Source organism: Crocuta crocuta, unplaced genomic scaffold, assembly GCF_008692635.1.
Source record: "Crocuta crocuta isolate KB4526 unplaced genomic scaffold, BGI_CrCroc_1.0 scaffold125, whole genome shotgun sequence".
Lineage (NCBI taxonomy): Eukaryota > Metazoa > Chordata > Mammalia > Carnivora > Hyaenidae > Crocuta > Crocuta crocuta.
In genome coordinates, this window is record NW_027531143.1 from 7572282 (window position 1) to 7586056 (window position 13775).

The 13775-nt window shown below is 37.6% G+C and overlaps 2 protein-coding genes across 2 annotated transcripts in view; one reads left to right on the top strand and one right to left on the bottom strand.

Moving 5' to 3' along the window:
• RPF1 (ribosome production factor 1 homolog) overlaps positions 1-5475 on the top strand; it is a 51952-nt gene extending 46477 nt beyond the window's left edge. The window contains exons 7-10 of the mRNA XM_077771142.1: positions 3712-3794; positions 4180-4361; positions 4546-4672; positions 5243-5475. Of these exons, the coding sequence (XP_077627268.1) occupies positions 3712-3794; positions 4180-4361; positions 4546-4672; positions 5243-5284 (434 nt within the window). The 3' untranslated portion in view covers positions 5285-5475. The remainder of the gene's footprint in view (positions 1-3711; positions 3795-4179; positions 4362-4545; positions 4673-5242) is intronic.
• Positions 5476-6221: 746 nt separating this feature from the next.
• Positions 6222-13484, bottom strand: GNG5 (G protein subunit gamma 5). Its single transcript, XM_077771147.1, has 3 exons — positions 13383-13484; positions 10308-10452; positions 6222-6442 (listed from the first exon to the last, which is right to left on the bottom strand). The coding sequence occupies exons 1-2, from the start codon at positions 13467-13469 to the stop codon at positions 10327-10329; spliced, it is 213 nt and encodes a 70-aa protein (XP_077627273.1). The 5' UTR covers positions 13470-13484; the 3' UTR covers positions 6222-6442; positions 10308-10326.
• Positions 13485-13775: the final 291 nt, after the last annotated feature.

A 13775-nucleotide genomic window follows, 5' to 3' on the forward strand; every position in this document is an offset into this window, starting at 1 on the left:
TGATTTTTGTCAAGTTTCTTAGCCACTTGGTTTCCTTATATTTTAAAATAGGAAATAATACCTAAATCTTTAGGGTTCTCACAAAGATCACATTAAATGTATTATGTTTTTTAATGCATAATACCTTATAGGCTTTTTAGTAAATGTTATGATATAGGGGGAAGCACAGAAGTTTTTCCTGGAGACACCTACATCCTCTATTCATTATTTCTAAATGGAAATTTGAGTTCGGTAAGTCTTTGTGCTATACTTTTGACAGTTTGTATGCTGTTTGGCTTTCTTGGCCTCTGGGGACTAAAAGTCTTTTCGCCCTAGTCATCATTACAAAATATCTCTATGCGTCAAGGCTTGGGCACAGGTGTAATCCCACCTGACACCTAGCTCTAAAATTTGAGCTTATCTACCTAACCTTTCTCAGCCTCTTTTCCTTGTTACTGAAATAGGGATAATGAACTGTTCTTCAGGATTTATGCTAGGAATTAGCAATAACAGAAGTAAAGCTTTTTGTACAATGTATTTAGGAACTGATCATTTTGGATTTTGTAGTTTTCTTTTGACAGAAACCATAATTGAGTGGGAATGTTCTAGAAAGTTGGGGATCTGCAAATATTTTGATGTTGCAGATTTGGTTTAGGTTGGAAGTATGGATTTAGGTTGGAAAAAATTACCTTTACCTCTCTTAGCTCCAGTGAGATTTTATGATTTTTTTCAATGTTCAAATGATCCAGAAATATTTTTGGCTGTACCTCAAGAAGTTGAACCTGTGGTGAATTTTTGAAAAGAAGGAAAGAATTCAAACATTACAAATAATCTGCTGTGAGGTAGGCACTACTAGTTATCAGAAACAAATTTATCTTCCAAGAGTTAACAGATTAGTTGGGAAGAAAGTCATTTACATGATTATAACTCAAATAAGTGATAAGTACTATGGTTGTTAAGTAACAGTGGCAACTGAGATTGAAAACATAATTAACTATGTAAGAAGAGGTGGCATTTGAAGTGGACCTTAATAACAGTACTGCCCTTCTTGGCCAAGCTTGCGTCAGTCCCAATGTGGCAAGCCCCTTTCCCAGTAAACCAGCAGAAACCCCTGCCCACACCACATCTCCTGACCCGATCACTTTGTGGGGCTTCAGTTCTAGTGGAAGTAGTATCAGGTCTCATTTGATAAGCAGTTCAGAGCATACCTAATCAAAACTGACCACATTCTGGACAAGTACCAGACATTGCCCCCTGCAGGCACGACCAGCCTCTGCAGATGACTGGCCTGATGGATAGAGCAGCCAAAACACAACAGCTGAGCACACATGTGCACATAAGAGATACTCCCTGAAGTGCCGGGCCCTGGACACTATAGGACCTCTTCTTCATAAAGCCATTATTCTCAGAAGCAGGACACATAACGGGCTTTTCTAACATACAGAAGAAGGCAGAGACTTGGAAAAAATGCCAAGACAGTAATTAATCCCAAGTAAAAGAACAAGATAAGTGAAAGAGATATAAGTAACATGGCTGCTGGAGAATTTAAAGCAACAATCATAAGGATACTCACTGGGTTTGAGAAAACAATGAAAGACTTCAGGGAGGCCCTTACCACAGAAATAGAGTTCAAAAAGTCAGAAATGAAAAATGCAGTAACTAAGATTGGAAACAGGCTAGAGGCAGTGATTACAAGGCTGGAAGAAGCATAGGAATTAATAAGTGATGCGGAAGACAAAATAACAGAAAATAATGAAGCCGAACAATAGAAAATTCTGGAACAAGAGAACAGATTTAGGGAACTCAGTGACTCCATGAAACATAATAATATTCATATTGTAAGAGTGCCAGAAGAAGAAAAAGGGGCAGAAAATTTATTTGAGGAAATATTAGCTGAAAACTTCCTCATCTGCAGAAGGAAATTAACATCCACATTCAAGAGGAAGAGAGAACTCTGATCAAAATCAAAAGCAGGCCAACACCAAGATACATTGTAATTAGATTTGCAAAATGTAGTAAAAAAAAATCTTAAAAGCAGCAAGACAAAAGAAGTCCCTAACTTAGAAGGAAGACCCATAAGGCTAGCTGCAGCTTTCTCGACAGAAACTTGGCAAGCCAGAAGGGAGTGGCATGATGTATTCCAAGTGCTGAATGGGAAAAATCTACAGCCAAAAAAAATCCAGCAAGGCTATCATTCAGAATAGAAGACGAGAGAAAAGTTTCCCAAACAAAAAGTAAAGGAGTTTGTGACTGTTAAACCAGCCCTGCAAGAAATATTAAAGAAAACTCTTTGAGTAGAAAAATCTCCAGAAACGATGACAAAAGGTATTAAATGGTACTACATGCGTATCTATCAAGAATTCTGAATGTAAATGGACTAAATACTCCAATCAAAAGACATGGGGTATTGGGCACCTGGGTGTCTCAGTTGTTTAAGTGTCTGACTCATTAATTTCAGGGTTGTGAGGTCAAGCCCTGTATTGGGCTATAGACTGGACATGAAGCCTACTTTAAGGGGGGGGTGTGTGTGTCAATGGATAGAGAAACAAGATCCAACTATGTGCTGCCTATAAGAGACTTATTTTAGACCTAAGGACACATACAGATTTCAAGTGAGGGGATGAAACATCTATAAATGGATGTCAAAAAAGCCAGAGGAGCAGTACTTGTATTGGACAAACTTTTAAACCAGTGTTAAGAGATGAAGGGCACTGTATCGTAATAAAAGGGACAATCCAACAGGAATACCTAACATTTGTAAATAGCCCCCAACATGAAGCACCCAAATATATAAAATCAGTCCTAAAGGAAATCATTGATGAAGTGAGCCTTAATGGAGAAGTTAAATGTTGCAGGTGTTTGAAATAGCATGAACAAAAATTACATGATAGGATTAATATGTATGGTGTATGACTGTCAGTGCCTACCAGTTAGGAAACATGGGGAAGACACAGTGATTAGAAAGGTGGTTTGGGGCTGGAGTGCTATACTGAAGATTTGAGGAATGTTGTCTCAGCTAGCTGCATTCCAGATTTTTAAAGTTCTTGCACTGCTACACTTGCTGATTGTACGTAGGGGTCGTATACTTCATTTGTAGTTTAGAGTGTCTAGCACAAGTCTGTTTCTGGCAGATAATCAGTAAATGGTTATTAAATAGTTGATTCAGTTTGTGGCACAGTAATCCCAAGAGTAAGAGCTGGTCTTTTGAGTAACACTAATAACCTTGATTTCAAGAAGAGAGCAGTCTCTCATCTTACTGGACAGTATTTCAAAGCTGACAACACATACGAACCTTACAAATGTACAAAAAATGTACATACAAATGTGTATGTATAAATGTGTGCATTTTTAGGGTTATAAGGTCTAAACATTTTAGAATTCCATCCTGTCTTATCATTCTTACTAGGGTAGTGGATATAAGCTCTTTTCAGAAACTTTGTTGAATATGCAACATACCGTCTTGAAGGTGATGAGGCATTTATCGTATCGTGAAAAGACAAAAAGTGGGACTACTATAGGTTATCTATTTTTTTGAAATGTTTGGGTTGACTTACGAGCCTTTAGTTTTAGGTATGGTAAGAAAATTTCTTTTAACCCACAGAAGGAATACATGTGTCTACCTATTCATCTAGCTACAGATTTTAGGAGACTTTGGACATCTAAAGGACCCATTACTTACACAATTTAAGATTGAAATAACCAAGTCCAGTGCATTCTTAACTTTATGAACAGATGGATTAATTCTAAGTCACTTGCCTAGTGGCCCAACTGCTCATTTTAAAATGAGCAGTGTTCGTTTGCGTAAAGAAATTAAGGTAAGTTTTATGTGTTCCTTGATTGGCATTAGTCTTGGAGTATTTGATTAGTAAACTCTAACTCCTATAGATCTAATTACTTTTATAATGCCATTTGCTCTCCTGGTTAAAGCAAGCTTTGTTCACTGGTAGTTTTCTTACGTAATTGAGTTATGACAGATATGAACATGGCCTTCATTAACTCTGAAACCAGTTTCTTTTCTAGTAGGACTTTGGTACAGCCACTGCATGTTAAAATTATTTTCGATGTATTTTATTTCATGGAGCTGATAAGTTATCTGTGGTAGTTTATCATTTAAAAAGAACTTTAAATCCCGCTTGTCCTGTAAATTCTGAAACTTGAAATAAGGATATTAATTCCTTTTTTTTTCCATCATTTTTCTAGAGGAGAGGCAAAGACCCTACAGAACACGTACCAGAAATCATTTTGAATAACTTTACAACGCGGCTGGGTCATTCTGTTGGACGTATGTTTGCATCTCTCTTTCCCCATAATCCTCAGTTTATTGGAAGGCAAGTTGCCACATTTCACAATCAACGGGACTATATCTTCTTCAGGTTTCACAGGTAGGGAAGGCACTTTAACTCCTTGGACTCCGACTTTAATCATGAAAACATTTTCAGTGTAAAAGGTTTTCTAATGTATTGTGTAACAAGTATTGTAGATGAGAAAGATCTTTTGAACTGTGTTACATTAAAGAAATTAATTTGGTTCATTTAGACTGTTTTCCTTAATTCTCCATCTTTGAAGGTACATATTCAAGAGTGAAAAGAAAGTGGGAATTCAGGAACTTGGACCACGTTTTACCTTAAAATTAAGATCTCTTCAGAAAGGAACCTTTGATTCTAAATATGGAGAATATGAATGGATCCATAAGGTATGTGCCTTATTCTTTTAAGAGCCATTTAGATAATTTCAAAAGCACAGAATGAGAAGGAACTCATGTACTTGAAGCTTTGAGTGCTTACACCTTATGTTTATGACCTCCTCAAGCTTGAAAGAACCAATTCTGATAGGATATTTGGGTCTGGTGACTAACACTGGTTTATTTGAAGTATCCTAAAGATCACTAGTCCTCAGAGCGAGACCAACAGCATCACCTAGGAACCTGTTAGGAAGGCAAACTGTTATTCAATCAGCAACTTAGGGAACGGGGCCTAGCACTGTTAATAAGCCTGTGTTATGATTCTGCTGTATGTATGAGAACTGCCATAGAGGTTTTGTAAACATTTGGAGATCATGTTAAGTCCTAAATGAAAACTTCAGTATTTTAAAACTTGTCTCTTCTAATAAGCAATATTTCACTTAAGTACTTTTACTTTAAAATTTTATATTACACACACACACACACACACACACACACACACGAACGAGGCCTTCTAAAAACTATTCAGTCCCAGAGATTCTTTTAGCATTGTTTACTTTTTTTTCCCCTTCTAATTTTCAGCCCCGGGAGATGGATACAAGTAGAAGAAAATTCCATTTATAAAGTACTGAAGGAATAGTATTGGATTGTGCTAATAAAACAGGGCCATCTTGGATTTATGGCAGAAGACCTTTTCAGAATGGTATCTACTGGTTTGGTTTCATAAACCTTTCATGTCTGGACAAGTGCCATGAATTATCATTCACTGTTTATGTAGCAAATACCAATAAAAATCATTTTAGTGAGTTTAGAAATTGCAGTTTAGGTTTCCTAAAACTTAATTTTCTTATTTCTAGGTATTGTAAGTTGGAATCAAAATTCAAATTAAGTTTCCATGCGTACTTGCAGGGAACACTTGGTCTGGAGAGAAAATACAGTCCTTGGTAGATAAACCCAGGGGCTTTCTACCAGAATAAACTTGGATCTGGCACATCGCTTTAATTTGTTTAAAAAATATATTGGGAGGCAAGGTTTCTGGGTTATTTTAAGATTTCCTTAAGACTTTCAGAATGGCAAAAATTTGGCGCTTTACCAAAGACTTAAGGCAGAGTTGCAAATTACTGAAACTGATCTTCAGTTCCTTTTTTCTGGTATTTTGTGCCTCATTACGTTGTACTATAATATTCCATCCAAGAATTGTGTAAAGCTCTCAAGTTTTTGACATCTAATATAATTCCCATGTCCAGTCTTTACTATCCTTATTAAGAGAGCAGTCTATTAATTAATTTCTAGGTGTAATGGTAACACAACGGAGTTTTTTAGAAATACAAAGTTAATCCTGGATATAACTCATGAGTAGAAACTAGCATTAGCAGTCTCCTCCTGACCTTGAAAGAAAAAAGTTTGCAACTTACCTTTAATTTGCTAATAATCTTTCATATGTATGGTATAAAATTATGTGAGATGAGCTGTAGAACATGCACTAAAACTTAAACCTCTTCTTAATGACAATGGGAAACTGCTATTAATCTTATTTAATGCCAGTAATTAACCAAAAACATTTACATTAACTATTTTATTGTATGTGGCTGCCAGTGTATATAAAATAATTACCCTTGGGAAACAGAAGTTTATGAAAATTCAGAGAGGTAGATGTTAAGGGCTGACAAAAGTAGAAGTTTATATAGTATGGCACGTGTTACAGGGATAAGCTTTCGTACAGGCTCCAAATTTAGTTCTCCTTTGAATATGCACTGGTTCATGAAAAATGGCTTAGAAAACCTGAAATGGAAAAGAAAAGAGTGAATTAGGGAAAAGTACCAAAACACAGTAATTTTTTTCTGAAAAGTTATACATATTCTTTTACTTCAAGGGCATTCATTTGCATGTCAGCTTATACAATGCTTTCAATTAAACTCAGCCTGTTTTTTTTTAAAAAGCAGGCATATCACAGGGTTTCTAGGATTAAAATGAGGAATAGATCTCTGGTATATAAAATAGATTTCTCTTAGTTTTCACAACCACTCTGAAGTACAAATCACCTATGGTTTATAAAAAACAGACTTAAAGATTTAAAAAGTTAATATAAAAATCTCTTAAATTCAGAAAAATCTGAATATCTCTAGAAAATGAGCAGTAGCACTGAGGAAAGCAGTTTGATAATTTCTACTAAGATAGAAGATGCAATCCCAATTCTGTTTACTGTAGAGGCTACTTTCAGGCAAACAGGCTTGGGCCATGGAGTGTAGAAAACACCCACACGGATCCCCTGCCTAAATACACACAGGCCCATCAGGTGATCCACCTTAAAATATCCATAGGCCAATTAACCAGTGGGCTACTTACAACTAGGCACAGTTACCAAAAGGAAGATTCCATACATTGCCATAACTTCTCATCTTCTCCCTTTAAAAACAGCCCTACCCACTTCCTCACTACCGAAAGCCTCTCCTTTGCAGTCCTGCCTGAAGCTCCCTTAAGGTGTATTCCAGTCCCACTGCCTCATGGCACAAGCTTTTCTGCTGGCCTGCCCGCCAGTTCCCTTACAGCGTATGCAGTCAACTTCTATCTTTGTTCTGTCTCAGGTGAATTTTTTCACCTCCCTCACCACCAACTTCCACCCCACACTGCCCCACACTTGGGGGTTCCCATTCATTTGGACACCCATTTAACATTTACCTAGATAAACCTTTAAGTGAAACATATACATGGATATTGACTATCATGGTGTTTTAACAGCAAAGAACTGGGAATAGCCTAAATGTAACTCAGCAGGGGAATGGATAAATAAACCGAGGCTTACACACATCACTGAATACTGCAGAACAGGTAAAACAATCTACAAGGATCAACACAAATCGTAAGGCTAAGAGTTGGTCCTTTAAAAAGCAGTAACTTTGTTTTAAAACCACAAAACACAATATATGTAGTAAAAACATGGGTACTCCCACTTCAGAGTAAGTTACCTGTGCAGAAAAGTAGAAAAAGTGTCTTTTATTTCTGTTTGAAAAGTAGTAAGGTAAACTATTTACTTCAGGACGGTAGGTACATGGTTTTCTATACTTACTTGAAAATTTCTATTATTTTAGAATGAAATGTTCAAGAGGCTTAAACAGAATCATGAAAAAAAATGTTTGATCTCAGCCAGTTATCTGAATTAGTGCAAATTGCAAAAAAACAGATCAGTAGAAAATAGTAGCAAATAGGCTGAGGTCTATTTGCAAGGGCTCAACAGAAAAGCACTCTCAAGCTCCAGGTGGAAAGTGTGTTCCCAGTTAATGAGTGTTGTTAAATTTTAAATGACATTCCTTAATAATCTTACTTCTAGAAATTTATCTTAAAGAAACAAGTAAACTATACATCGGAATACCAAGATATTTGCCTCAGTGTAGCAATATTTAATGTTTAAGCTGTAATACAGCCATTGAATATTTCATTTACAAAGAATTTTTAATGAAATTAAGTTCAAGTGTTTTTTTTTTTTTAATTTTTATTTTTGAGAGAAAGAATGCAAGAATGAGAGGGGGAGGGGCAAACGGAGAGGAAGGCACAGAATCCAAAACAGGCTCCAGGCTCTGAGCTGTCAGCACAGAGCAGGGCTCAAACTCACAAGCCATGAGATCATGACCTGAGCCAAAATCGGCTGCTTAACCGAGACACCCAGGTGCCCATAAAGTTCAAGTGTTTTCTAAAAGCAGAATAAAAACCATACATACTCCTTGTCTAATCTAGCCCATAATTTTTTTCCCCTCTTAAAAGGAAATCTAGTTTAACAATGATTGTCTCTAAATTTGCTGATCATGGTCTTTGTATTTTCCTTGTATTCTAACCTATTACTAAGCCATCTATGCTATTTTCTTTAAACTATAAAACTATGTATTTTTAAAAGATGTGAGTATAAAGACTCAAATATAGATTCTATGCACCCAAGCCATTCAGTGTGGGCCCAGGACCACCAATATCAGTATAACCTGGGCGTCTGTAAAAAATGCTTCAGCCCTGTGCCTGGATGGCTTGGTTGGTTGGGCATCCCAACTTTGTGGTTCGTGAATTCAACCCATGTCAGACTCTGTGCAGACAGCTCAGAGCCTGGCGCCTACTTTGGATTCTGTGCATCCCTCTCTCTCTGCCCTCCCCGACTCGTGCTCAGTTTCTCTCTCTCAAAAATAAACATTAAAAAAAAAAATCCTTGAGCCCTTAGTATTCATACCTACTGAATTTGAATTTGCATTTTAACAAGGTAATTTGCAGATACATTCAAGTTTGAGAAGAAATACTTTTACATCCCAATAGCCTTTTCCTGGCCCAGGGTGTTTCAAATCATATCCACAAACCTGTTTTATTAAACTGCCAGAATTAGTAGATATTATTTTACTTCAAAATCTGGGTTCTTATTCTAGCTATGACTTTGAGCAAGTGATTTAAATTCTTATCTGCAGACCTCCTGCAAAATGAAACTATTAACAGCCAGGTAAGAAGCCCTGTTTCATAACAGTATTTTATATCAAATGAAAATAAACCACTTTATAAAATGAATACAGTGGGGAACAGAGGTTTAAGATAGCCATAAAAATGAATTTTCCAAAAACTGCCATGTAGATTTAGTATTGCTGAAGCAAAGAACTATTAACTATTAAATATGAACACGTTAGGCTGTTAAAAAGAACTACTTCCTTATGGAAAACCTGTTACTCAAAGGTGGTTTCTTGTGTTTCAGAATCTTAACCAATCATTGTATTTACTGGAAACATGCTGACTTCCTGGATACTCCCAAATCTACAAAGCTTAATTAGGGAGGGCACAGCTATGTAACATGGTATTTTAGGAAGCTGGCTTCCTGAACTTTGAGGAGTTAGAATGTTTGTAAAGGGTGTGTGCCATAGTCTTTTTTTTTAATGTTTTATTTCTGAGAGAGAGAGAGACGGCATGAGAAGGGGAGGGTCAGAGAGAGGAGGAGACACAGAATCTGAAACAAGCTCCAAGCTAGCTGTCAGCATAGAGCCTGACTCAGGACTGAAACCCACAAACCACAAGACCATGACCTGAGCCAAAGCCAGACGCTCAAGTGACTGAGCCACCCAGGCACCCCCATAGTCTTTTTTTTTTTTTTAACACTATTAGTTTAAGGTTGCTTCTCATAGGTCAATATGAGTACACCCTCTGACTTAAGTACTGTGTATTTATAAAAGGTAGCACCCTTAGATTACATATTAAAATTATCCATAGCATGTTTTTTGGTGAAAATCTTTCTTGGATTAGCATTATACATTTTTGCATACACAGACATTTGAAATGGAATATATGGACACATGCTTTAAACCAGCCCATCCTGAAAGCTGAAATCAAATCCACTGCCTGCCCCCATGAACTCCTACACTTCATTTCTCTTGTATCTTTACCTAACAAGAATAAAGAGTAAAACCTGTTATCCCCCACTACAAATGTCTACACCATGTCAGGTCTATTCAACTATTTCCTGAATTTCTCTTGCATTCCCAACTCCCAATTAATTCTTTGCCATGCTGTGCTACAGCTGGTTTCTATTAGAGAAATGACATCAGAATTAATCCAAATCAACTGGTAGTACACGTATTAAAAGTTGTCCCCATAAACACTGCAGTTAAAAAACCCTCTAAAGGAAACTTACCATTCAAAGATTCCTTTTACTACAAAAAGGAACAGACTTTCTGGGGCCTGAAGGGATTTGTACTTGAAGACACTCCAGTCAGCAGGGGGTCGTGTTGAGCATTCTGCAGACAAAATTGTTTCAAATCTGCAGCTGCCTGGGAAACCTGTACAAAAGAAGGGGGTAGTGGGAGATGAGAATGTTTTGATGAAGGTTTCTCAAATCTTTCAAAATACCTGCAATAAACAACTCAAAAGAAGACATACACTGACTGAAAGTAAGGAGTCATATACTGAGGTCATACTTAAAACACTGCATGTACACAAAGGACTAGTTTATAGTATACTTTTGCTTATTAAAAGCATCAAATGATTTAGTACATCTGCAAAGAAAAACCCATCATGGTAGTTTATTAATCAACTTTAGAGGTACTCAACCTTCAGGTTACTCAACATGTATTTTATTAAAAACTGTACCCAAAATACAAACAAAAGGTATTATAATTCTAGCCAATTATTACTGTCTTGAAAGCATATATATTACTAGGAAAATGAACATCATGTTATAAATCTGAACCATTCAGTTCATTGTTTTGGTATTATGTACCATCTGCTGTTTAATGTTACAAAACTGGACAGTTAAATGTCATGTAACTAAAAAGCCGACAGAAAACACTGAATTATTTTAGCAACTCCACTGAGCAGCCTGCCTTTAAGGAGTGGTGTATTTGCTTAGATGTGACTTAATAATTTTCATATATGTATGCAATGCCGCTCAAACTGGACTTAAGGGTTAGGGATCACTTAAACATCTACTATTTGTATATATTCTGATAAGTCTTGAGGTTTAGGAAGATGGGAAAAATAATTTTGTTTTCAGTTTTAAATATCCTCAAGAAGGGTGAGAGCAGGTATCCAGTTCAGCTGGGCATTTGCCTTTGAAAGGGAGGTGAAAGTATCACAAATATTCTCTATAAGAAGAAATCCTGAAAATTACTGCTGTAGCCCAGACATTTACCTGGTAAAAAGATACATCATCCCAAGATGAATCTCAAGTCTTGAAATCTATTTGTACTTGTGACTTCTACAACAGTCCAGGGTAATAATGAGTTCCACAGGTTTATTTAGCAACTGTGTAAAGTAATATGTAAATACCTGTTACCAAGAGTTATAATAAATGGCCACCCTGCTTATCCACCAAAAGGTGTATGCAATTAAAGTGGGGGAATGCAAGGTATCATTTTTTACACACTTAAAACTTGGTTTCATTCACATTAATGAGCAGTAAGGACAAAGTATTTGTTAACTTTCTGCCCAAAGTGTAGGCAGGCTCCAACTTCACTCCCTTTCACAAACTTCACAAGCACCATTATGTACCAAATATACTTCTAGGCACTGAGAATACATAAGAGCAGCCAGGTCCCTGTTATGGAAGTGACAGTTCAGCAGAAAATACAGACAAGGAGGTCTTCAGAAATAGAGTGGTTAGATCTTGACCTAAGGGAAAGTGTCTCTGAGGAGGTGATGTTTAAACGAAAATCTCAATGGCAAGAGATCCAAACAAGTAACTATCAGTGAAAAACGATCAGTGAGAATTCCAAGCAGTGGAGTGAACTGAGACAAAGGCTCTAAAACTCAAACAAGCTGCTACCCCTAAAGCACAGTAATAATTACCATCCGGGAGGTTGAAACCCTATAATCATGGCATAATTATTAATGCCCTTTCACTCTCAAAAGTGTTCCAGTTGGTAATACAATGCACGGTCACCCTACATATGGTAGAGTTGGTCAAGCATTTGTGAAAATTTCTATCAACTGTGGTCAAACAAAGGTTTAACAGTATAAACTCAAGCTAATTTAAAAATACCAAAAAAAGCATCTAGAACAGAGTCATGGATAAAATAGATGGACAAAATAAAATCACTCTAACCACATTTTACAAGATTTAAAGAAAAGTTCACTTAAAGTCCAAGGTGGGATACCCTCCCCTCCTTGCTACATCCCTAAGGACGAGATGAAATAGCTCTGAAACCAAGTCACCTGTGGTGTAAATTTTAATGCTCCACACCAGAAGCCTCCAAAGAATGAAGTGTAAGAGACAGGAATCAGCTAGAAAATTTACTGGAGTATATTTTACTGGGGTTTTTTCATGGTAAAACCCTTAGAGTACTTGAATCTGAGGGCTTCATCTCATTTTCTTTTGAGACAAGGACTAAGTCCCCCCACTGAACACTTACTACTTTCAACCAGCCTTTTTTTTTTTTTCCGTCCCACTCCCATTTTTTTCTTTCCTGGGCCACTCCAACCTGTGATAAAGGCGTAGCTGAATGTTCATGTAGTGGCTGGTTAAGAAACCTATGATTTCAAATTTCAGAGTTAAATCCAACCAAGACTGTACATAAACCACTGAGATGAGTTAAGAAGCTGGAAATGAGAGAAACGGATTCCATAGCAATGGAGTCTACAGCACTTAAAGGGCAGGAAGTGATGGGACTCCCACACCAAAACTAATGGGAATTTCCCTTCCCTCCTGAGGTGACCACAACTGAATAGGCTAGGTCCCTGACATTTCTATTTAAGGAAGTAGGTAAATGGGAGGCTATCTTACTCCATAAAAACATTTCAGGGAGAAGTAAACACTAACCAGAAGAGTACACAAGTCATCTTGAAACCTGGCTGCTGCTTTCAACAGAGCGCGTGATTTATATTATTATTATTTTTTAATTACAAGACGTGTTTCACTTGTAAGATGACCTGCATCAGAAAGAAGCGACTCCATTTAGGATTTTAAAAATCAGGAGAAACTTGGAATAGCACTTCAATGTCAGGTTGTCCTATCAACACACACAAAACGCTTTTTTTCCCCCAAAGTAAATGCCCCAAGACAAGGTCAGTATTAACTAGACGGCAAAACAAATAAGACTAGTCCACCCTGGTCACTAAGGTATGCAAACCAGTAGGTATTTCCAAGATCAGATCACAGTAAACTGTGCCGAATAGGTATGAAATGCACGCTTTGTATGAGATTGAACAGAACACCAGTGGTAACCTTAGACACCGGGGACGTTTCGAAAACAAACACGCTTCTGTAACTTACAGTTTGCGTGCGCAAAAACTCGTTTTCAAGTATGTGTTCGGAGGACAAGAGGAGCTGGCACGGAGTGGGCTTGGGAAAGTTCGACATGAAAATAGGTTCTGTTCTGAATTAAAAGTCAGATAAAACTGTCCAGTGAAAATAAAGGGTGGGGTGTGGTAAGCTAAGGACTAGAAGGGTGCGGACGGCGCGCGGAGGAGCAGCTGTTGCCCAAGCCAGCCGCGGAGTCACGGCGGAGGGAGGGCGAGAGAAGGGCGACCGGAATGCGGAAAGCAGCAGTTCAGCCCCGGGGCCAGCCTGCCTGGGAAAGCCCTGGCGCGGAAGGGCGCGCTAACCACCCTCCGAACAACAGCGCCGACCCGCGCCGCTACTTCTCTAAAGCTGGCCGCTCCCGGA